The sequence below is a fragment of the Aethalodelphis obliquidens genome, unplaced genomic scaffold (genome assembly GCF_003676395.1).
Source record: "Aethalodelphis obliquidens isolate GAN/ISIS:26980383/991018 unplaced genomic scaffold, ASM367639v1 scaffold4, whole genome shotgun sequence".
In the NCBI taxonomy this organism is placed as follows: domain Eukaryota; kingdom Metazoa; phylum Chordata; class Mammalia; order Artiodactyla; family Delphinidae; genus Aethalodelphis; species Aethalodelphis obliquidens.
Genome location: NW_020837948.1, coordinates 59,924,914 through 59,949,761, shown reverse-complemented (window position 1 = coordinate 59,949,761; position 24,848 = coordinate 59,924,914). Strand labels below are relative to the sequence as shown.

At 39.6% G+C, this 24,848-nt stretch overlaps 1 protein-coding gene and 1 long non-coding RNA gene across 7 annotated transcripts; one reads left to right on the top strand and one right to left on the bottom strand.

Moving 5' to 3' along the window:
- The first annotated feature begins 1,162 nt into the window (after nt 1-1,162).
- Nucleotides 1,163-13,890, top strand: BTF3 (basic transcription factor 3). Of its 5 annotated transcripts, none has more exons than XM_027100858.1 (7): nt 1,171-1,297; nt 1,864-1,932; nt 5,833-5,946; nt 6,267-6,468; nt 7,598-7,654; nt 9,075-9,138; nt 12,948-13,847. In XM_027100858.1, the coding sequence occupies exons 2-7, from the start codon at nt 1,864-1,866 to the stop codon at nt 13,060-13,062; spliced, it is 621 nt and encodes a 206-aa protein (XP_026956659.1). In that variant the 5' UTR covers nt 1,171-1,297; the 3' UTR covers nt 13,063-13,847. The 5 variants fall into 5 exon arrangements, with proteins under 5 accessions (XP_026956660.1, XP_026956658.1, XP_026956659.1 ...); XM_027100854.1 differs by lacking the exon at nt 1,171-1,297 and adding an exon at nt 1,304-1,535 and having other exon boundaries at nt 12,948-13,890; XM_027100855.1 differs by lacking the exons at nt 1,171-1,297; nt 12,948-13,847 and adding exons at nt 1,304-1,535; nt 11,187-11,211.
- LOC113617433 (uncharacterized) lies at nt 10,726-24,238 on the bottom strand. 2 transcript variants are annotated; one of them, XR_003431640.1, is made up of 3 exons: nt 23,445-24,134; nt 12,697-12,819; nt 10,726-11,208 (listed from the first exon to the last, which is right to left on the bottom strand). It is a non-coding gene; the product is annotated as an uncharacterized LOC113617433 (long non-coding RNA). The 2 variants fall into 2 exon arrangements; XR_003431639.1 differs by lacking the exon at nt 10,726-11,208 and having other exon boundaries at nt 12,604-12,819; nt 23,445-24,019; nt 24,131-24,238.
- Between the last annotated feature and the right edge of the window lie 610 nt (nt 24,239-24,848).

The window sequence follows — 24,848 nt, the reverse complement described above, 5'->3', positions numbered from 1 at the left end:
TAATAGAAGCAACATTGTTTTTTGAGAAAGTATCAACTATTACAAGTATCCTAAAAAGCAACACAGCGGTCCTCATCAGTTATTTTCCTAAAGAGGTCACAATCCTAACAAATTCACATTAGATAATATTCAAAAACAAAAACATTAATCTTAATTGGGGAGAAATCTGCACCTAGACAAGTTTTCTTGCTTTATGTAAACTGTATTGTCTCTAGCTTAGATTTCCGACTCACTTTTTAATATGCAAACGCTTTTCATAGCTAAGACACAAAAAGGCTGATCAGGAAGCATTCTGATTTAAATTGCCATTTTTAATATCGGTTGTTTTAAGATTGTCTTAAAGCTTGTCCTAGTGTTTAGAAAATTTTAACTCACATCAGTTTAGCCTCCCCAAACACACCGGACACAAATTCTCCTTTGATTGAATTACTCAGCTAAGAGGTAAAGTTTGTTCAACTGTGAATCGCTAATTGTCAAATCCATACCAACTGGTATCAAGGAGTCCACTTTTTGTCTAAGACACAAAAGAAATAAGGTAATCACGGTCACGGGTCTAAGGTGGTTAGCCACCTGCTAAAATGCAGACTACCTGGTCCCATCTCCAGTCAGACTGAATCGCTGAGAGGTGGGGCTCAGGTCTGCATTCTGAACACGCTCCCCAGAAATTCTGAACCATGGTCCCGCAACCAACCAAACCACCTAATCTGTGAAAGCTAAATTAGCTTCGTTTTTTACAAAACGTCTTGGTAAAGGCTCATTCGGGCCAAAGGGAAAATTCGAAAACATTCCGATGATCGCTACAATCTACACCTCCCAGCGAATGGAGGGGTGAGCACACTCTAGGCTCCCCGATCGTTTCCGCAAACGTGAACAGGCCCTTTCTTCTGAGGATGAAGAACTTGGGGATAGGGGCCCTGAGACAGGACCGACTTACTCAACCCTAACTGTGCAAAGAACCGTGCTCTCTGACCCTTCCACAGCCTTTCCCAGGGTCACTCGCGGTGCTTCCAGCCCAGTCTTTCGTTCAGTCTCCACCCTGCCAGCGCTGGACCACGAGAGGACGGGAGACTGTCACAAACGCGGCGACCGGAGGCCGCGCGTGCGCAGCCAGCCGCTGAGCTCGCGGCGAAGTCCGTTTCCTGACTTTTAGAGGAAGTGGCGTTGCGTCACTTCCGGCTTCCCTCTAGCTGCCATCTTGCGTCCCCGCGTGTGTGCGCCTTATCTCAGCTGGTCTGCCCGAGACCCCCCTGAGCGCCAACCCTAGTCCCCCGCGCGGCCCCATTTCCGCTCCAACAAGGTACAAAAAGGCTTTGGACGCCGGCGTGGGAGGAGGACGGGAACGGGGGCGGGAAGTGCCCGGAAGGAGCGAGACAGGGAGGGACAGGGCTGAGGAGAGGAAGGCGATGCGACGGACAGGCGCACCCACTCAGGCTGACTCTCGGGGTCGAGGTCGGGCCAGGGGCGGCTGCCCTGGGGGCGAGGCGACGCCGTCTCTTCCTCCACCTCGCGGCGGAACCCGAGGACAGGAGCCTCAGGTACCGCGAGGCTTGCGGAAAGTGGCCGGGCCGGGCAGGCCCTGGCTAGGCCGAGGCAAGGCCAGGCCGGGGCCGGGGGGTGGGAGGCGCTGACCAGCTGTGGGTTAGAGCCCTTTTTCTGGGCCTTTAAAGAGCGGGGGAGGGGTAGGAAAGCGGGTGCTCTTTGGGCTCCCTCAGAACTGAAGTTCGGGAGCTTGGCGGGGTGGATTCGGGATCCAGGCCTCGGCCTGTGTAGGACGTTTATTCCGCTGGTGTCTTGGGAAATAACGAGCGTGGAATGCTAGAGTGAACTAGATCTTTCCTCGCTGAGGGTTTCCTGTTTTTCTAGATGAAAGAAACTATCATGAACCAGGAGAAACTCGCCAAACTGCAGGCACAAGTGCGCATTGGTGGGAAAGTAAGTTTTACTAGCGTTGGGGGTTTTGGGTTTGGGGTTTTTTTTTTTTTTTGAAGTTTTATGGTTTAGGTTTTTTTCTCCTTTGTATTTTTAATAGAATTGGCTTGTCACTTTGTCTCTAGAGGGCATTTCACAGAGCTTGCAAATCGTTATGAAGGGAGTGGCAAGGGATTAAATTAGGTGTACAGTGTAGTGTATCAGTGAGCCGTGTAGGTTGTAAATTAGAAGAAAAAAATGCAAGCGAAGAGACAAAGAGAGCACTTAAACTGCAAACTGCTTTTATGTAGATGTTTTCAGTGTTACAGTATTTTAAGTAGAACAGAAGTGTTTCCTAATTTAATTAGAAAGAAAGTGTCATTTTGGTTAGATCATCACGTGACCCTTAATACCCTTGACTTGTCTTGTCATTGGCTTTATAATCTAAGTTGTATACAGTCAGTGCTTGATTTTTGTTTTATTTATTTTTTTAATAACTAAGCTAACTGGATCCAAGTTTCAACTATCTTTTCAACTTTAGTTTATGGTTGTGGATAATTGTGGTACTTAATAGTTGGAAGTTCATGCCTCTTGTAAGTTAGAAGTTCATGCCTCCTGTAAATTAAGACCTTTTGTAATCCTTTCTTCGCTAAATACAACCCAGGGTAGTTGTGTATTTTCTAGGATGTTTGAAGATGTCATTCTTATAGGTACATTTTTTAAATTTAAGAGCAATGACTGTGGATTTGGAAATATTACCTAAGCAGATACCATTCCATTTTTGCTTTGTAATTACACTGAAACTGAGGGAATGAGAGTGATTGACGGGTGGGTTTTTACATGATCGGTTTTTGTTTAATTGATCTTTCCTGGTGGCTGTTGGTCCCCTTCAAGGGGATTCTTTTTTGAACTTGGTAAGTTTTAGGTTCTCTAATTTGCTTAAGTCAGATGTGCACTCTAGCAGAGGTCTACCTAGTTGTATTTTATCTTGTGTTAGCACATTCCTAGTATTTAACAAGGTGTGGTAGCGTGTTGAAACAGAGCGTGTCTTTACTTGGTAAAACTTGTAAAGCTTCCATGCTTCAAGTTTATTATCTATTAGTTTTTCTCACTTCAAGCGTTTACCTTCAAGTACAGTCTACTGCAAAATAGCCAAAACTTGCACTTAGACTTAAGTAATAAGATGTATATGTGTTAGTTACTGGATTTTGCCAGAAGTGAAAGTATCCTGATTCCCCCCATGCCCCCAAGCTGGTTTTCAAGATCTACACCTACCCATTAACAGCAGTAGGTGTTTCTTGTCCTTTTTAGCAACTGTTATAAGCTAGGTGTGGCCTTCAGGTGCCAGGAAAACTCATATTCCTTGTGGGTCAGTGTTTGGGTGCGCTTATATTGGTATTTTTAACTATCATTCCTTTCAGTGCAGGTTTCAGAAGGAGTCATTTGAATAATGTGCTTGTGTGCCTTCTTTTTGTTGTTACGCTGATCATTAGTCTTTAACTTGTGAGTGACATCATTCTAGGGTAAAGGAAAGTCAAGGTTTTCTAGGATTCTTAAGGCTGATGAAGGATTAAACTTTGTTTAGTTAATGTAGGAACTATTTCTGTCATTGTAATACAGAAACATTTTCTTCACGTTTTAAGAAACCTACTTACTGTGGAATGTGAAATTAGATGAGTTAGTGTTGCCTTAGAGAAATCTGAAAGCGTTAGGTACTTTTTAGGTAAATGCTATGAAAGCCCTTTATTTCAGTAAAAATTGAGTGTAAAGTGTATGAAACCTGTAGAATGTGGGCTGGTTTTGTTTTTAGAATCTTATAGTAGTTCTTTGGAATGTGTTTTAGAGAGGATTCTTTGGAAACCCGGTATCTACATCGCTTCAAGATGATCTTTATTAAAGGTTTTTGGGGGTGTTTGGTAACCAGTATTTTTTGTAGCTATTGATATTTTTTTCAGTTAAACTATGATTTGTTTAAGCCTTTACTATTGCTGGATCCTGAGAGTATAAAATTTAAGAAGTTTAAAGTCGTTAGAGGGGGACTTTAATGCTAGTAGGGGAGATAGGCATCTTAAAAAAAAACAAAATGAAACAAAAACCCCTTTTCACAGTGTAATATACATAGTGGAACAGAAGCATTTTCAAAATACAGAGATGGGAATGATTTGGTTTGGGGGTGTTAATGGCAGTTTAGGGAAGGCACCGAAGAGATGATGGCTTTAGCAGGATTTTAAAAGGATGAATAGGAATTGGTGTGGAGGTTGGGGGAAGGTGAAGTCAGTGGGTGATAACCTTTCCATGAAGAGCCTTATGTGCTGCATGAATGGATTAGTCTGTATGAGAGAGTCCATGAGAGTGTCATTAAAGAGTTTTGAGAAGAGGGAGATTGGAGATTTGGCATATATGTACAAGAGACAAGTTTTCCTGAAGCCTGTATTCTGTTCATTCATTAAGACGTGTGCTTTCAATGAATCAGATACCGTACTCAATACTAGGTCTGTAGCAATAAACAGAATCGAAGCCCTCGAGGACCTTACGTTCTAGTGAGGAAAGACAATAAAATATATTTCTTACAAGTGTTATGAAGAAAAATAAACCTGGATAGATAGAAAATGAATGTGGGAATTACTATTTTTCATTGGGTAGTTGGGGAAGGCCACTCCAATATGGTGACATAACAACGGAGATCTGTAGTGAGGTAGGGAGCCATGCAGATGTTAGGGGAAGAAGGGAGCAGTATATGCGAAGGCTCCTGTTTGGCCATTTTTTTTTTTTTTTTAAGAAGATGTTGGGGGTAGGAGTTTATTAATTAATATATTTATTTTTGCTGTGTTGGGTCTTCGTTTCTGTGCAAGGGCTTTCTCTAGTTGCGGCAAGTGGGGGCCACTCTTCATCGCGGTGCGCAGGCCTCTCACTATCGCGGCCTCTCTTGTTGCGGAGCACAGGCTCCAAACATGCAGGCTCAGTAGTTGTGGCTCACGGGCCTAGTTGCTCTGCGGCATGTGGGATCCTCCCAGACCAGGGCTCGAACCCGTGTCCCCTGCATTAGCAGGCAGACTCTCAATTGCTGCGCCACCAGGGAAGCCCCTCTGTTTGGCCTTTTTAAGGAACAGCAAAGAGGTTTATTTGTCTGAAGATGAGTTTACATGTGTGATAGAAGGTGGAGTGTCAAGAGTGGCATAGAGGGGCAGGGCAGATAGTGTAGGGACCTGCTAGGTAAGATAGATTTTACTTCAGATTTTACTATTGGATGCTGTAGAAGTCTATATATAGACATATTTGTGTCTTATGGTATCTTGTCTGTGAATATTAATGGATGTTGATTTTTCTTTAATATCGAAACAGAAAAGGTTAATGGTTCTGGATATGGAGTTTCTAAATGAGGCTTAATTTAGGTTGGCACATGCTCACGTATAGAGCAGATAACGTAAAAAGTAGAACTCTGAAAAGATCATTTCTTTATATCTGACAAAACTAGAAGCTTAGAAGTTATGAAGGATTTTTATTTATTTATTTATTTATTTTTTGTGGTATGCGGGCCTCTCACTGCTGTGGCCTCTCCCGTTGCAGAGCACAGGCTCCGGACGCGCAGGCTCAGCGGCCATGGCTCAGGGGCCTAGCCGCTCCACGGCATGTGAGATCTTCCCGGACTCGGCATGAACCCGTGTCCCCTGCATCGGCAGGCAGACTCTCAACCACTGCGCCACCAGGGAAGCCCTATGAAGGATTTTTAGACAATTCCTTTCATTGTCTTCTTTTGGCTTCCATCGGTGCCTTAATATGCCTACTCACTGCATAAAAGTTTGTGGTTATGGTAATTTTCTTACACAGATTGAGAGGTCAGAAAGGAATTAGAAACTGTCCAATTGAAAATGACTCTTGTGGTATAAACATATGCTGTGTTCTTTCCTTTTCTCCCCACTTTAGGGAACTGCTCGCAGAAAGAAGAAGGTGGTTCATAGAACAGCCACAGCAGACGACAAAAAACTTCAGTTCTCTTTAAAGAAGTTAGGGGTAAACAATATCTCTGGTATTGAAGAGGTAAGTGTCAGATTTTATTTCTTTACAAAAATAAGATTTGATTGAAAACTTTAATGTTTGTGCGTTAAATGATTTTTTTGACTACTGCCAACAGAGAATTTCATCTCTCTCTAAAATATGTTTCTATTCTAGTATCAGGGAGATTGCTAAGTGTAAAAGGGATTAGATTGCACTTTCCATTTCAGGCAGAATTTTGCTTGTGCATTATGGTGACATACTAGGTTACTTAGCCAGACTTCAGCTTTTGCTTAATACAGTGTTTGGTTTTAAAGGGATTTTGGTGAGTGTTGCTAATTTAACAATTTTTTTTTTCTTTTTAGGTGAATATGTTCACAAACCAAGGGACAGTGATCCACTTTAACAACCCTAAAGTTCAGGCATCTCTGGCAGCAAACACTTTCACCATTACAGGCCATGCTGAGACAAAGCAGCTGACAGAAATGCTCCCCAGCATCTTAAACCAGCTTGGCGCAGACAGTCTGACCAGTTTAAGGAGACTGGCTGAAGCTCTGCCCAAACAATGTGAGTTTCCTAGTAGCAGTTTTGCCCAGGGTTACTGAGTTGTCAGTAGATTTCTAAGATTTAGGGTGCACGGTGGATATGAATATTTTTAAATTTGGAAATGCTGATTTTCCTCTAAGAAACATCAATTTTTATACTGATTTTAAGCAGGTGTTTTTAGTGTGTTATAATATGCTTTGATCATTATACTTGCTTAAGTGAAATGTTTGCTTTCTACTAGCTTTCTGTTTCGGATCAGAGACTAAAAATTGTACCTTTATTAGCTGGAAATGATGAAAATGTTAATTTGCGCCTTTTTTTAAAAAATAACTGACAGTTAATTGAAATATATTTAAATACATTACAAATTATTAAACTTCTTCAGTTGTACAAATTCAGCTGGTATTACCAATAGTCTTTAAGAATTGGCCTCCTGCTATTCTGGTGTTTTTAATTATACTGTAATAAGGATTTTGTTCGGGGCAGAAGATTGTGTGGTTGAATAGGTGTATATCAGGGTATAGCTACTTTATGCTGAAGCTCTCTGATTAAAATTTTGAGAAATGGAAATGTAGAAGTGAGACGGGTTTATTATATGGTCTGCTGTTTAGTCATCCATGTTTTTCTTGAGGTTTGCTCCATCTGCTTTAATCAATTTGTGTGTGTTGCTGTTTTTTGTTTGTTTGTTTTGTCATGCCGAAAGGCCTAAGAGGTTCTAGAAAGTCTTAGGCTTTCAGAGGTAGGCTTTTGAAGGATTCCACTGAAAATTGTACAGTGCTAGTACTGTGAGGTCTCAGCTGTCAAGTGTAGTTCACTTTCTTGTGTAATAAAAGGAAAGTGGAGGCTTACCAAAGGTACTTTTAATTTTTTGATTATTTTATTTTCACTTCAGTAAAGGTTTTTTGGTATGTGGGTTTACCTGTACCATGTTGTAGGTGAAAGGGATTGAAAGGAGAATGGGTTTGGAATTTGGTGTGTTGGCTGGTACTAGTATTCTAGCTCATTTGTAGACGTCAGACTATCATGCTATTGCTAGTACTGTAAAAGAAATCCCAAATGTCACCATAAGCATAAGTTGTAACAACACTTGACCATTCACCTGTTGTTCTTTTGGTTAGCGTTCATTGAACATTTACATTTCCTTTCACAGCTGTGGATGGAAAAGCACCACTTGCTACTGGAGAGGATGATGATGATGAAGTTCCAGGTAGGAACTTTCACTTGTGGTTAAACTAGAGAATCTTAGCAAGGGAGAATGAAGAATCTTTGTACTATAGGAAAGATTACCTTAGGCCAGGGGCTGGGGAGGTATGTGAAATAGGGTAAAGTGGGACAAAGGGAGAATGAGAAAAATAATGCGGTGTTAGTCACCTGGGATTTAGGTTTGTAGGCTTGGTTTTTCTCTGTTTGGGATCCCAAGAAGGTATCTAACCTTAAATATTGTGTAAATAGATACGTGTGTAGTAACCTAAATATAATAGGTACTTGCAGATCACAAATGACCCTCGTTTCCTACTTTGAGATCCATAAATGTATGAGAAGGCATGGAGAAGTTGTAGAAATATCTTCTATATAATCATTCTGAAATCAGCAGAAAAACTCCTTTGGCAATCATGAGGCATTTTTCTGTTACTGGATAATTTATTTTGTTGTAAAACAGATATTGGGCAGTAGACTCCCTAGACTCAGAAATATTTCCACATTGCATAGACAGGTATCCTCAGGAATCCAGGAAAACTTCAAATTGTGTGTCATGGTATTCTTTGATTCTGTCCCCCATATAACTAATATTACTTAACTGTAATTCTTGGAATGGGGCAGGAATGGGTGGGACATATACATATTCTTTAAGCATTATATTTATGTCATTGGCAAGTTAATAATTTTCCTCTTTCCCTTGTATTAATTATATGCCAAAATATACACTTCAAAATACGCCAAATGAGTAGTGGTCTCATTAGAAATAAAAACAGGTGTCTAAATTTATATCCTAATTTAACTGTAGGATATATTTTGAGAGCATTTCCCTATCTTCTTTTTAAGACCTGATGATTATTTTTATAGACTTGGCTTTTTTTTCTGAGTTTTTACTTTTTTTTTTTTTTTTTTTTTTTTTTTTTTTTTTTTTCCTTTTCCTAGATCTTGTGGAGAATTTTGATGAGGCTTCCAAAAATGAAGCAAACTGAATTGAGTCAACTTCTGAAGAAGATAAATCTTGAAGAAGTTACTGGGAGCTGCTATTTTATATTATGACTGCTTTTTAAAATTTTGTTTATGGATCTGATAAAATCTAGATCTCTAATATTTTTAAGCCAAGCCCCTGGACACTGCAGCTCTTTTCAGTTTTTGCTTATATACAATTCATTCTTTGCAGCTAATTAAGCTGAGGAAGCCTGGGAATAAAGTTTGAAACAAAGATTAATAAAGTTCTTTGCTTAGTATACGGTTTTATATTTTATTTCATTAATACTGATTTCTACACAGAAAGCAAAATCGTTTATAGAAAGCTAATCATGGCATGTAATATGACTGGTAATCATGGATGGAATCTGATTAAAGATTTAAAATGACAGTATAAGTATCAAAGGTGGTTTAAAGTTCTTATGTCTGAAAACTTCTTTCTCCAGCAGGCCTCAGAGCTTCCATAGTTTGTGATGGGTGTAATTATGAGACTAGTATATTCCTTCGTGGGTAAGCAAGGAGTTTTTTTCTCTTAATATTGTCTATATTGTAAACATACACTGAGTGCCGTTTATGTATTATAGCACGTAATTTTCTCTCATTTAATTCTCAATCTATGAAGTAGGGACTAGTAACTCCATTTTGTAGATATAACCGAGGTTACATCAAAAAAGTTAAAGTAGTTATTAATCTCTTAACTCCATTCTGTGTAGTGTATTCTCTAAGATACCTGAAAAAATGTAGTGTTTGTGTTAGGAATGTCACCTTATCTTCCTTAAGTGATAACACTTTAAATGAATAGGACTACTTTTTTCTTTAAAATTGTTTTTGTTACTTTTTAAGTTAACAGTAATATTGACGTGCGTGTATACAATTGTAAGAATTTTAACACGTAATATGACTGCCACCAGAGTCAGAATACTGAACAGTTCCATTACCCCAGAAAATTTTCTCAATGTAGGGTTACTTTTAAAAAATTTTATTAGCAATCATAATGCCTTAGTTTCTGCTTGCAATAATAAGAATTCATTTAAGTTTTCATACTAATTAGAGAGTACCTTTTGAAGGTACTATACAGCTATATCTAAAAGTCAACTGTTAACTCAAAAATGAGATGCTGTGCAAAAAATATTTGCACATCTTAACATTGTATTATTTTCTTCGAAGGATGTATATCAGTTCTGTTAAGGTATACTGCTACAGTAAGCAGGACTAAAGTCTCAGTGGGTTTACAAAATTAGGAAACAAGTACATGTCTCCAGACTACTGTGGGTTAGGTTGGGCTGTGCTACATACTCACTCCAGGTCCCAGACTGATGGAGCAACCACTATTTGGGACACTCAGTTTCCTGGCAGAGTGAGAAGATGGTGGGTCACCTGCTGGCTCTTAAAGTGATACAAGTATCACTTCTTGTATGTAACTGGCCAAGGCAAGTGGAGTGGCTTACCTGGAGGGCAGGGGGTTTGGAAGGCTTGGAGTAGGGCCTGAGGATTTGCATATCTGATAAGCTCCCAGGTGATGCTAGTGCATTTCCACTGGTGATGCTTCCTTTGAGCAGCACAATTAGAGATGTTCTCAACTCATCCCAACAGATTGCAGTGACAGAGGCTGACTTGAGCATGTGAAGATGGCCGCTGTCTGAATATCCTTATAGTTATTTGCCTTAGATCTGTATAGGAAAGGGACTAAATAGAGAAGTGCAATAGATTTCTAGGCTGCTGGCTAAGGTTAGTCCTGTTTTGCCTGTGCTTAGAGACTTTTTTTTCTCCCAACAACCTCTAAAAATATTTCTTTGGTCCATTATTTAAAGGATCTGGTGGTGTGTGTTGGTGGCAATAGACTGGTAAGAAAGGTTTTTCCTGTAACATTTTCAGTATCAAGATAGGCAGGGTTATGCTACAGTTAGAAATGACTAGAAACTTTAGTTGCTACAGAGATTTGTTCGTCAGGCTTGATGTTTGTGGTTTGCCTGTGGCTGGGCTCCACTTTACTTCAAGGACAGCCTCTAATCAGAACATTTCCAGTCTCAGGACAAGGAAAAGAGATGGCAAACAGTCAGCTGGCTCTTCAGACTTACGCTGGGAAGTGATACACATCATTAAATTTCGGCAGCCAGAGCAAGTCACATACGTAGTCAAGTCTGATGGCCATGAGGATTGGGGAAGTATAATCCTCCCCCGGAGCAAGATAGCAGATTTTTTTTAAAACAATAATATAATCTACCATATCCTTATAATTTTTCTTAAATTGCCCACAATTCCTGTGTTTATTAAGCACTGTATAACTCATTTTATATCATCTTACTGATTGTCATAACAATCTCCCCCAAAGAGCCACATTATGCAGATAAGGAAACCCTTAAAACATACCCCTTAAGTGGTAGAGCGAGATTCAAACCCAGGTCTGCTGTTTTGATCTCAGTACCTACTGGAAAGAATTTCAGGTCCTGGCAGGCTGGAGGGGCAGATGATTCTAGTCTGGTTGATCTTTTGGCTGTTGTCCCAATTTGCTGGCTGTTGTCCACTGCTTTTAAGACTAGCCCCCAACTTACTTTCAGCTGGATCTGAACCAGGGTTACCCTAATGAAGAGATGGACATCGATTATGAACTGAGGATTCTAAGGATTAATACTCTTTATTTGTTGAACTAACCCACCTGGAGTACACTTGTGTCATCCGCATTATAACCCTGTGTTGTAAGGGCAGAAAGCTACATTCTAAAATTTGGAAACAAGTTTAAAAAAAAAATGGGTCAGAGGTCACTGACAGGTCTGAATTCTACCAATCATTTTTTTCTCTATTCCATAACACTGGATTTGTGCTTTGGTAGCTCTCCCTACCCCACCCCACCCCTTTAAGATACATATGTTGTTGGGAGAGAAATCTTAAGGGGACTAATAACAGTTTTTAGCCTTTCCAAAACAATAGTTAGAAAAGTCTTCTATTCACATAAATTTTCATGACTCCAATCAGCACAGTCTTGACTGCCATCTTTGCAGCGAGTTCTGGGAATGCAGGCACAGTCGGCAAAGAAAACAGTATCACATCTGTAGCCTGAACACTTTGGGCACTGTGAAACTAGACAATTTTATTTATTTTTAAAACCATAACTGTTAAAATGTCAAGGTGAACTGGAAAAGATACTATTGGAAAAAAAATAGCCATTTGGATTTTTAAAATAGGGAAGACTGTCCAAGAGGAATATTGCAGATGTTTATTAAAGATTCTACATATTTGGGTGAAAGAATTTGTACTCTGAAAAACCAAGAAGAGTACTGTCTCTCTCCATCAGCCTGAGAATAAACATACTGACACACTACATAAACAAGGAAAGGTCCGTATGAGTTTATACGTTCAATAAGCAAGGAAGAGAATCAGTATTTGGTAATTGGCAGCTAGCAAGAAAGATCTGTTTATACTTCTAGTCTTTTCTTGTCAACACATTGTTAGATAACATGCAACTCGTAGGAAGCATTTCTATTTCTACCTTCCATGAGGACTAGACAAAAGGCAGGATATGATCTATTTAGTGTACTTTATTTCCAATGGGTCATTTACATTGTTGATTGGGGCCATGCGGTATTGGAATCGTATCTACCACCATGGTTTTAGAATAATCCAGTTTACCAGACTGTAAAGTGATCGGGGTGCTGCACAGTGTTAAAGCACCATAGAGAACACTGTGAAAGGCAGAGAGGAGAGTGGAGGAGAAAGGGCAAAAGGTTAAATAACAACAACAAAAAGTCTTTGAAAGTCAAAGCATTCAACAGACTTTTTTTTGATCTTTACTAAAATTTCCAAAGAAATCAAACAATTTTGGTAAGAGACAAAAATTGTTCGTCAAGGTTAATCTTTGTTAATCTTTGCAAATCTGGCTTTATTTGCTTCTTAGCTAGAGAACTCACCTACTTTAAATATGCAAACTATTGGAAGTGATAGAATTGCTTAACTGTGAATGAAAATATCCTTAGGAAGGTTTCTAAGCATGAGTTAATTTATGTGGCTGAAATGTAAGGGTAGCAACTCCAAGAACCCATTAAAACATTAATTACATATTTTCATCTTTACCTGATTCATCTGAACAATCCCCACAGTCGTTTCTTGTGTCACACACCTTGTCCACGTATGTCCAAGTCTTCTGGTTGGGACACTTGAATATCAAGTTTTGTGAGAGGCTGCTGGGCATTTGGCCTGTATAGACAACGGCATTATTTCTCATAGAAACATTCGTTCATTGATAATGTTTTAATTATAATTCTGAATTTTAGATATTAGTTGCTGGTGACTGCTTTTTAATTTGGATTGTTTGTCCACCTCAGCACAATATGTAGCAGACTCATCTTCACCGTGACTGCAGTCCAGCCTGCCGTTACAGAGCAGGGAGGGTGGCAAGCAAGTAGAGCGGTCCTCACACAAGAAGCCCAGTCGCTGTGAAGCTGTTTTAAACAGTCGATATGACAAATTGGAAGATTTATAAGACAAATACTGGATGTTGACCTATGCACCTGTGACTATGAACATCAAGCCCTAATAATAGAATAACCTGCTTTTAATAATCCACTTTCTTCTTCCCCCTTTTGCTTCTTTCTGTTGTTCTTTTTCCCATGATTTCCTCTCCTCCCTTTCTTTCTTTTTCTCCCCTGTGCTCCCAAACTCTCTAGGCCGACTTAGCTTGCATTTCTTGCAATGCCAGTGGCCTTTGGGTAAACAAGTATGTACTCACTCCTGCCTGAGAAGGAAGGTGGCCAGGAGGGGGCAACAAGCCTGGTATCTGCTTTGAGCTTCTCCACACATTGGTTCTGTGTATCTGTGATTTTCTCTCTGTGCTTTTCTTAGCTAGAAATGAGAGCAAAGATAAATTGCTACACCAACCTCAAGGGGACACTGTGGGCTAAATTGAAACATGTTTAAGTGCAATGAATCTACTAAAAAATGTGTGGGAGTTTACCAGAATAATGTGATGATATTTTTAAGGACATGTAAGTACTGTAAAATTTTGATGGAAGTTAAGAGGTAAATAGCAGATTGGTAACACATATCTCAAATATTTACACGTATTTACACCTGAAATAACGTATCGCCAGAAAATTCTGGTTTGGTGTGTGTAGTGGTAAACAGGAAATATTTTAAATACCTGGGTTAGAGTTGGTGAGGGCTTGGGGAAGGTGCGTTTTGTATCTTGAAAGTTTTATAGTTGGAATAAAGGTGCGTTTTGCATCTTAAAGTTTTATAGTTGGAATAAAGTTAAAAGTTTATATAGTTTTACAGGTAACACTACTGTGTGTATCCCTTAATCCATGAGGTTTATATAGTTTTATAGGTAACACTACTGTGTGTATGTATCCCTTAATCCATGAGGTGCTTGGACTGTGATTGTGGCTGGTTTCACTCAAATTGCTAACAGTATTTATTACCCCACTCAACCTCATTTAACACTGAACGATATGCTCTCCTGTATTGTTCACCACTGTATCTCTGGTCTCCCTAAATATGGCAGAAACTCCTTGCAGATAGAAACCATATCCTGTGTAAGCTTCAGAGTTGGGTAGACCTGGAATGGAACCCCTGGCTTGTCGATTTTCCAGCTGTATGATCCTGGGCAAGTCACCTAACTTCCCTGAGTCTCTGTTCTTAATGGTTATGACAACCACTGCCTCTCAAGGTTGTTGAAAAGAATGGAGTAAAGATGAGATGTGTTAGGTGTCCAGAGCAATGGTTGGCACATAGCACGTGCCAACCATCAATTATCAGTGGACTCACTCCGTATCACCCATATCAGGAGACTCACTCATTTTGGAAATACATGGTGGATAAATATACTCTTGCTGGTTGAGTGAATTATTGACAGATCCATCACCTAGGGAAGAGACATACTTGCAGGTTTTACAGGTATCCCAAAGGTGATCCCAAGACTGATCACAGCAGCCATCACTCTGAGCACAAGAAAAGCCATGCAGGAAATCCAGAGACACTGCCTCGTGGGAGGCCAGCATTGCTCTATCACAACAAAACACACAGACACAGAGGAGGACAAGTCATCTTGGGGCAGAGGCTCGGGCTGGGGGTATGGTGTAAATTAGCCAGCTGTTGTCCATGTTTATCTCGGTGTGAAAGGCAGGAGACAACATTCAGGACTTTAAATGTGTGCTTTGAGTTGTAGTGGTGCTTTTCCTGTCTAGTATCTAATTCAGTTTCTGAGCAACAGGCCTTTTGATGAATGGGTGTTGGTCCGTCGGTTGTAAATGAAGCTTTAAAATGAAGGAACAGGGCCAGTGAGATGGAGTGACTTCTGAGGTTTATGCTGAGATAAGGGGAACTGTCTCACCTCACACTCAGGTCTCCTGGTTCCCTATCCAGGGCTGTGGCTACTATGCCAGTGTTTCCCAAAACCTGGCTTTCAGGCTACCTACCTGAGAATCACGGAAGGAAATGCAGATTCCTGGGCTCCCCCCAGACATACAGAATCTCTAGGGGGTGGGGTGGGGTGAATCTGAATATTTTTTGAGCACCTCAGGTCACTCTTAGACACACCACAGTTTGGGAACACAGCCCTGTGCCAAAGATGAAATGCAGACTTTGGTCTTGGGTTCCGAGCATTCCAAAGGACATTGCTTGCTGGTTCTGGAGTGAGCAGTCCTGGAAGAACAGGAGAGGCAGCTGCCTGACTGGTTTTACTGGCACACCACGAAGAGAAACACTGCTCAGACTACTCTTGATCTTTCCTTAGAGTTCAGCAGCACTGCCTTTTGCAAACAGTGAGACTCACCCTTGATATTTCTGCAGTGACCCATTGGCCAGAGTTCCTGATATCTCTGAGCCTTCTTCTGGGGCCTGAGTCTGCAGTCAAACCCCTTTGTGTGTAAACAGTACATTGTAATAGAAGAGAGACAGGATGGCATCTTTTCATGGGAACCAGTCCTAGACTCCAAGGCTTTTTTTGTCCCTCTGACAAGTATAAACATTATCTCCAACACCTAATAGTGCTTCAGAGTCAACAGCCCTGTCACGTAGCTGTGAACATTCACATTACTGGTGAAGAAACATAGGCTTAAAGAATCTTAGGGTCACAGCCAGTAAGTGGTAGAAGCAAGTGCTGGGACGCAATCAGACACGCCAAGGCTTTTTGCCACTTCACAGAGCTCCACTGAAGATCCTCCCTCAGCTGGGTCACAAACACCAGGAAGCTCTTGCCCCTGAAACCAAAGTCTTCTGCTCCTGTGGGGTCAGTGTTACTTTGTCCTTCCCACAGCAGCTACAGCCTTTTAAAATGCTCTCACTCTTTGAAAATCCCCCTCTGGGACTCTATCCTCTGCCTATAATTGGGTATATAGAAGAAAGCTTTACGTAAAAAGATTTTTTATGTAGTCAAATTTGTAATAGGAGATGCTAAATGCTAAACAATGCTAAAACACTTTCAATATTGAAACATCCATTTACTGGACTTCCTTGGTGGTCCAGTGGTTAAGTCTCTGTAAGTCTACTGCAGGGGGCACAGGTTCGATTCCTGGTCTGGGAATCAAGATCCCACATGCAGCGTGGCCAACAAAGACAACAACAAATCTGTTTACTAAAAGTGATCAAATAAGCTACTCACTTTTATATGTGATTGGTTCTCAACTGTGCAAAACAGTCATATAGAAACACTAAGCATTAAAACAAAGGCCAGGAGAGCTACCAGTGGCTGTCTCTGGATTGTGGTTCATTTGTTCATCATTCATTCCTTCAGCAAATATTTATGGAACATCTGTGTTGGGCAGTGTGCTAGGCTCCATAGATACAATGGTGAACAAGACAGATGGATATTGTCTGCCCTCGGTGAGCTGACAGTCTAGAGTACTATATGATTTTTAGCAGAGAGGGTTTGTGTCAGAAACACAAGGGGCTGCTTTTTAAAAATTCATATATCGTTGGTTGGTTGGCCTCAGGCAACCCAACACTGGAGCCTACCTGGGTTCTTTGGTGGGGCTAATAACAGACTCTGGGAGGGCTCATGCCAAGGAGTACTTCCCAGAACTTCTGCTGCCAGTGTCCTTGTCCCCGTGGTGAGCCACAGCCACCCCCCGCCTCTGCAGGAGACCCTCCAACACTAGCAGTTCTCTGAAATATGTGCTGAATACCATTTTGCAAATGAAGAACTGATATGGAAGAAGCTGTCTAAAATTCTTTTTAGAGCTGAAAGCACTTCAGAGATCTCCTGCCCAAGTGGTTTTCAAACTTCTTGTCATGCAATCCCTTTCCTCAAAAGATACAAACCCAAAAAGACTATAAAAGAGAAGCAAGAAGAACTACAATCCTGCAGCCTGTGGAACAAAAACCACATTCACAGAAAGATAGACAAGATGAAAAGGCAGAGGGCTGTACCAGATGAAGGAACAAGATAAAACCCCAGAAAAACAACTAAATGAAGTGGAGATAGACAACCTTCCAGAAAAAGAATTCAGGATAATGATAGTGAAGATGATCCAGGACCTCGGAAAAAGAATGGAGGCAAAGATCGAGAAGATGCAAGAAATGTTTAACAAAGACATAGAAGAATTAAAGAACAAACAAACAGAGATGAACAATACACTAACTGAAATGAGAACTACACTAGAAGGAATCAATAGCAGAATAACTGAGGCAGAAGAACAGATAAGTGACCTGGAAGACAGAATCATGGAAATCACTGCTGCGGAACAGAATAAAGAAAAAAGAATGGAAAAAAATGAAGACAGCCTAAGAGACCTCTGGGACAACGTTAAACGCAACATTTGCATGATAGGGGTCCCAGAAGAAGAGAGAGAGAAAGGACCAGAGAAAGTATTTGAAGAGATTATAGTTGAAAACTTCCCTAATATGGGAAAGGAAATAGCCACACAAGTCCAGGAAGCGCAGTGAGTCCCAAACAGGATAAACCCAAGGAGAAACACGCCAAGACACATAGTAACCAAATTGGCAAAAATTAAACACAAAGAAAAATTATTGAAAGCAGCAAGGGAAAAATAACAAATAACATACAAGGGAACTCCCAAAAGGTTAACAGCTGATTTCTCAGCAGAAACTCTACAAGCCAAAAGGGAGTGGCATGATATACTTAAAGTGATGAAAGGGAAGAACCTACAACCAAAATTACTCTACCCAGCAAGGGTCTCATACAGATTCAATGGAGAAATCAGAAGCTTTACAGACAAGCAAAAGCTAAGAGAATTCAGCACCACCAAACCACCTCTACAACAAATGCCAAAGGAAATTCTCCAAGTAGGAAACACAAGAGAAGAAAAGGACCTACAAAAACAAACCCAAAACAATTAAGAAAATGGTAACAGGAACATACATATTGATAATTACCTTAAATGTGAATGGATTAAATGCTCCAACCAAAAGACACAGGCTTGCTGAATGGATACAAAAACAAGACCCATATATATGCTGTCTACAAGAGACCCAGTTCAGACCTAGGGACACATACAGACACATACATATGAAAGTGAGAGGATGGAAAAAGATATTCCATGCAAATGGAAATCAAAAGAAAGCTGGAGTAGCAATACTCATATCAGATAAAATAGACTTTAAAATAAAGAATGTTACAAGAGACAAGGAAGGACACTACATGATGATCAAGGGATCAATCCAAGAAGAAGATATAACAATTATATATGCACCCAACATAGGAGCACCTCAATACATAAGGCAACTGCTAACAGCTATAAAAGAGGAAATCGATGGTAACACAATAATAATGGGGGACTTTAACACCTCACTTACACCAATGGGCAGATCATCCAAAATGAAAATAAATAAGGAAACAGAAGCTTTAAATGACACAATAGACCAGATAGATTTACTTGATATTTATAGGACATTCCATCCAAAAACAGCAGGTTACACTTTCTTCTCAGGTGCGCACGGAACATTCCCCAGGTCACAAATCAAGCTTCAGTAAATTTCGGAAAATTGAAATCATATCAAGCATCTTTTCTGACCACAACGCTATGAGATTAGAAATGAATTACAGGGAAAGCAACGTAAGAAACACAAACACATGGAAGCTAAACAATATGTTACTAAATAAGCAAGAGATCACTGAAAAAATCAAAGAGGAAATCAAAAAATACCTAGACACAAATGACAATGAAAACACGACGGTCCAAAACCTATGGGATGCAGTAAAACCAGTTCTAAGAGGGAAGTTTATAGCTATACAAGCCTACCTCAAGACACAAGAAAAATCTCAAACAATCTAACCTTACACCTAAACTAGAGAAAGAAGAACAAACAAAATCCGAAGTTAGCAGAAGGAAAGAAATCATAAAGATCAGAGCAGAAATAAATGAAATAGAAACAAAGTAAACAATAGCAAAGATCAATAAAACTAAAAACTGGTTCTTTGAGAGGATAAACAAAATTGATAAACCATCAGCCAGACTCATCAAGAAAAAGAGGGAGAGGACTCAAATCAATAAAATTAGAAATGAAAAAGGAGAAGTTACAACAGACACCGCAGAAATACAAAGCATCCTAAGAGACTACTACAAGCAACTCTAAGCCAATCAAATGGACAACCTGGAAGAAATGGACAAATTCTTAGAAAGGTATAACCTTCCAAGACTGAACCAGGAAGAAATAGAAAATATGAACAGACCAATCACAAGTAATGAAATTGAAACTGTGATTAAAAATCTTCCAGCAAACAAAACTCCAAGACCAGATGGCTTCACAGGTGAATTCTATCAAACATTTAGAGAAGAGCTAACACCCATCCTTCTCAAAATCTTCCAAAAAATTGCAGAGGAAGGAACACTCCCAAACACATGCTATGAGGCCACCATCACCCTGATATCCAAACCAGACAAAGATACTACAAAAAAAGAAAATTACAGACCAATATCACTGATGAATATAGATTCAAAAGTCCTCGACAAAATATTAGCAAACAGAATCCAACAACACATTAAAAGGATCATACACCATGATCAAATGGGATTTATCCCAGGGATGCAAGGATTCTTCAATATATGCAAATCAAGCAATGTGATACACCATATTAGCAAATTGAAGAATAAAAACCATATGATCATCTCAATAGATGCAGAGAACGCTTTTGACAAAATTCAACACCCATTTATGATAAAAACTCTCCAGAAAGTGGGCGTAGAGGGAACTTACCTCAACAAAATAAAGGCCATATATGACAAACCCACAGCAAACATCATTCTCAATGGTGAAAAACTGAAAACATTTCCTCTAAGATCAGGAACAAGACAAGGATGTCCACTCTCACCACTGTTATTCAACATAGTTTTGGAAGCCCTAGCCACGGCAGTCAGAGAAGAAAAAGAAATAAAAGGAATACCAACTGGAAAAGAAGAAGTAAAACTGTCACTGTTTGCAGATGACATGATACTATACATAGAGAATCGTAAAAACGCCACCAGAAAACTACTAGAGCGAATCAATGAATTTGGTAAAGTTGCAGGATACAAAATTAATGCACAGAAATCTTTTGCATTCCTATACACTAATGATGAAAAATCTGAAAGCGAAATTAAGGAAACACTCCCATTTACCATTGCAACAAAAAGAATAAAATACCTAGGAGTAAACCTATCTAGGGAGACAAAAGACCTGTATGCAGAAAACTAGAAGACACAGATGAAAGAAATTAAATGATACCAACAGATGGAGACATATACCATGTTCTTGGATTGGAAGAATCAATATTGTGAAAATGACTATACTACCCAAAGCAATCTACAGATTCAATGCAATCCCTATCAAATTACCAATGGCATTTTTTACGAAACTAGAGCAAAAAATCTTAAAATCTGTATGGAGACACAAAAGACCCCAAATAGCCAAAGCAGTCTTGAGGGAAAAAAACGGAGCTGGAGGAATCAGACTCCCTGACTTCAGACTATACTACAAAGCTACAGTAATCAAGACAATATGGTAGTGGCACAAAAACAGAGACACACATCAATGGAACAGGATAGAAAGCCCAGAGATAAACACACGCACCTATGGTCAACTATGACAAAGGAGGCAAGGATATACAATGGAGAAAAGATAGTCTCTTCAAAAAGTGGTGTTGGGAAAATTGGACAGCTACATATAAAAGAATGAAATTAGAACACTCCCGAACACCACACACAAAAATAAACTCAAAATGGATTCGAGACCTAAATGTAAGACTGGACACTATCAAACTCTTAGAGGAAAACATAGGAAGAACACTCTTTGACATAAATCACAGCAAGATATTTTTTGATCCACCTCCTAGAGTAATGGAAATAAAAACAAAAATAAACGAATGGGACCTAATGAAACTTCAAAGCTTTTGCACAGAAAAGGAAACCATAAACAAGACGAAAAGACAACCCTCAGAATGGGAGAAAATATTTGCAAACGAATCAACGGACAAAAGGTTAATCTCCAAAATATATAAAGAGCTCATGCAGCTCAATATTAAAGAAACAACCCAATCCAAAAATGGGCAGAAGACCTAAATAGACATTTCTCCAAAGAAGACATACAGATGGCCAAGAAGCACATGAAAAGCTGCTCAACATCACTAATTATTAGAGAAATGCAAATCAAAACTACAATGAGGTATCACCTCACACCGGTTAGACTGGGCATCATCAGAAAATCTACAAACAACCAATGCTGGAGAGGGTGTGGAGAAAAGGGAACCCTCTTGCACTGTTGGTGGGAATGTAAATTGATACAGCCACTATGGAGAACAGTATGGAGGTTCCTTAAAAAACTAAAAATAGAATGACCATATGATCCAGCAATCCCACTACTGGGCATATACCTAGAGAAAACCATAATTCAAAAAGACACATGCACCCCAATATTCATTGCAGCACTATTTACTATAGCCAGGTCATGGAAGCAACCTAAATACCCATTGACAGACAAATGGATAAAGAAGATGTGGTACATATATACAATGGAATATTACTCAGCCGTAAAAAGGAACGAAGTTGGGTCGTTTGTTGAGACGTGGATGGATGTAGAGACTGTCATACAGAGTGAAGTAAGTCAGAAATAGAAAAACAAATATCGTATATTAACGCATGTATGTGGAACCTAGAAAAATGGTACAGATGAACCGGTTTGCAGGGCAGAAATTGAGACACAGATGTAGAGAACAAACGTATGGACACCAAGGGGGGAAAGTGGCGGGGGGGCGGGGGTGGTGTGATGAATTGGGAGATTGGAATTGACATGTATACACTGATGTGTATAAAATGGATGACTAATAAGAACCTGCTGTATAAAAAAAGAAAATTAAAAAATTAAAAAATAATCATATATCACAAGCTTCACTGCTGAAGATGGTGGTTTACTAAGTCTGGGATGGGGTTAGAGCATAATATACTTTTTTAAAAAGCTCCCTTAGTGATTCTGAAACCCAGCCAGGATGATAAATACTCTTCTAGAATAGAGGTCTCCAACCTTTTATCATCGTATATCCCTTCAGGAACAAAACAAATAAATCAAATAAAATTAGCACTTCCCTACAATATATAAATATTTATGTATATAAACAACAAGGTTCTACTGTATAGCACAGAGAACTATATTCAATATCCTATGATAAACTGTAATGGAAAATAATATATAAAAAAAGAATGTGTATATATATATATATATATATATATATATATAACTGAATCACTGCTGTATAGCAGAAACTAACATTGTAAGTCAACTATACTTCAATAAAATAATTAAGAAAACAAAGTAATATTCTCAAAAAATTATGTATAAATTCTGTGCCTGCGCTAGTCCACTATTATGTCATGTATATTGTAAAATATTGTCCAAGACTGAAACTTTAGAAGAATGAAATTAAATATACTATATGAAAATAAAAGTTCTAATATTTTCTTCCCTGAACCCACCGGAGCCTCTTGTGAGTCCTGTGTGGTTCATTTGGAAATGACTTCCTTAGTCTAAAGAATAATGGGGCTGTGAGTGGCAAACAAAAAAGCTGCTTTTAAGAACTCATTGCTTATTTAGTGCCACGCCTCAAGGGTGTTCAAAAGGCTAATGCAAATACTTATCATTAAAATAGAATTAGACATTCAAATAGACCTCAAACATTAAAATGGAATTAGAACAACAGAGCATATCTTTTTACCTCAGGGGCTAATGTGTAATTGGAAATCATTTCATTGCAGGTCAACAAACATGAGGAAACTTTATAGGGTCTCTGGGCCCTAAAATCATCTTAACTAAGCCCTAACAAGAAAGAAAGTGTGCAGACTGAGAAATGAACAGAGGAGCTTGCACAAGGCCTAGGGCCTGAAGCCTGCAGTGAACCAGGGCCAGCCTGGAGCTGTGGGATCCTGAGTAGGGGCTGGAGCTGGACTGTTGAGCTGAGGTGCCCAGAGGGCAATAAGGCTTGGGCTTGGACGGTACTTCCTGACTTGCTGCGGAGACCCCGTCCGATGCAAGGCCAATTTTCATACTGAAGAGGGCAGCAGAGAGCAAGGAATGGGCCCTCACTCTTAAATGCTTTCAGAAAGCTGACCAATAACCACCACCCTTACTTGCTCAGGAGAGGCCTGGACAGGAAGGACCAGAAGGGCCAGGAGGTATTCACATCTGTCCCCTGCTACTCAGGAATAAGTGGCCAGGGCATTTCAAAGCGTATAGAAGTCAACCTCTAGCCACTTGCCCCTGCCATTGTGATTGTTTTCCATTTGTAAGCAGGATGAGGGTTGTTTAAGCACCTGCACGTAAGCTGTCTGATTCACCGTCATAGTGGACCTGTGACGTAAGGGGGATTATAGGACTGTTTCATAGATGAGGAAACATACCTAAAGATGTAAACACTTGCCCAACCTTCCAGAGTCAGTTAGTGACACAGTTGGACTTGGACTTTAGTCTCCCAAAGGCAAACTGTTTGACTTTTCCCGCTCAACTCTTCTTTCCCAGAGTTCGTCAGTTTCTCAAGGATCTGTAAATTCTCTATGAGAAATTTAAATTTTTGTTTTCATGGTGATGATCATCTGTAACAGTTATTATAAGCAGATTCTGAATCATATGGATGACCACACTTGAGTAGTGGCATGTATCATCAGAATCCTTGTTTTTCTCTTTTGATTTGTGTTTATCTTTGAGTTTATACCAAGTGCAATCCAGTTGCCTTCTTGGTATACTCTATCACTGAGACTTTTTGCAGCAGGCTGAACACAGAAATGTGGGAGAATTGAATCATCTCAGGATACACAGAATACAGGCATGTCAGACTAAAAAGGAACTTACCTCATAACGTCCGTGTTCATGTTTTCAATAGATGTGCACTGTGGTCTCGGTCTTTGAAAATATCAATTTTCAACCATTCAATTAACAATAATTTTAGTAGTCTGTATGTCTTGAAGAATGGTCTGTTCTGGAGGGCAACAATAATTGGATTAGTCGCCCATTGAATGCAGACGAATATCTTCAAATCAAAGAGAAAACTTTACAGAGTTATCAAGTAACATCTGCATTGCTCACTTACAGCGTGTTGGTTAAGTGGAAGGTTTCCTCCTCCTGAATTACAAACAAAGGCTGGGATGCATTAATACTTCTGTTTTGTGTGCAAACAGATGTCCTTGGGAGTTGTATTTTCAAACTCACAATATAGAAAAAGACCAAATATATGAGCAGACCTGAGCTAACATTTTTCTACTATTAACCGCAAATTGGCAATTTAGTTTCTGCAAGACAATATCATCCACTTACCTATCACATTAAATTAATATCACAGATTTGAATTTCATTAGCTTTGTGGCATTTGATTTCACTTTTGTTCTGCAATGATATGGTAACCTATAAACATGGAGTTTATACATTTTTATGGCTGTACATATGGAAATAACACTATAATAAAAATTAAAACGATAGTTGGGGGTCTGCAATAATTTCCCAAGAATGTGAAGGGGTCCATTCATTACCTGGTTTGAGGAACTTACACTCCAGGACAGCTCACCTCTGAGCGCTGCCCACAGATTCCATTTCTTCCTCTTTCTTCTTCCCTAACATCAGCCCCAACTCTTACTGTAACTCCACACTGAGCTCCTGAGCCCATCAGGGGACTCTCCTTTTTGGGAAAAGTTTTGAGACCCTAATCTCGTTTCAGTTACCTTATTTTATATATGAAGAAACTGGGGCCTAGATGGATAAAGTGTCTCTAATTCAAGGTCACTAGAGACTGTAGTTGGCTCTCCTGACCCTTA

Bases quoted from the DNA above. Each gene is read 5' to 3' on its own strand.
- BTF3 (XM_027100854.1), top strand. From the start codon at position 1,404: ATGCGACGGACAGGCGCACCCACTCAGGCTGACTCTCGGGGTCGAGGT. The intron at 1,933-5,832 runs GTAAGTTTTACT...TCCCCACTTTAG, and splicing joins AAGTGCGCATTGGTGGGAAA to GGAACTGCTCGCAGAAAGAA. The intron at 6,469-7,597 runs GTGAGTTTCCTA...TTCCTTTCACAG, and splicing joins TGAAGCTCTGCCCAAACAAT to CTGTGGATGGAAAAGCACCA.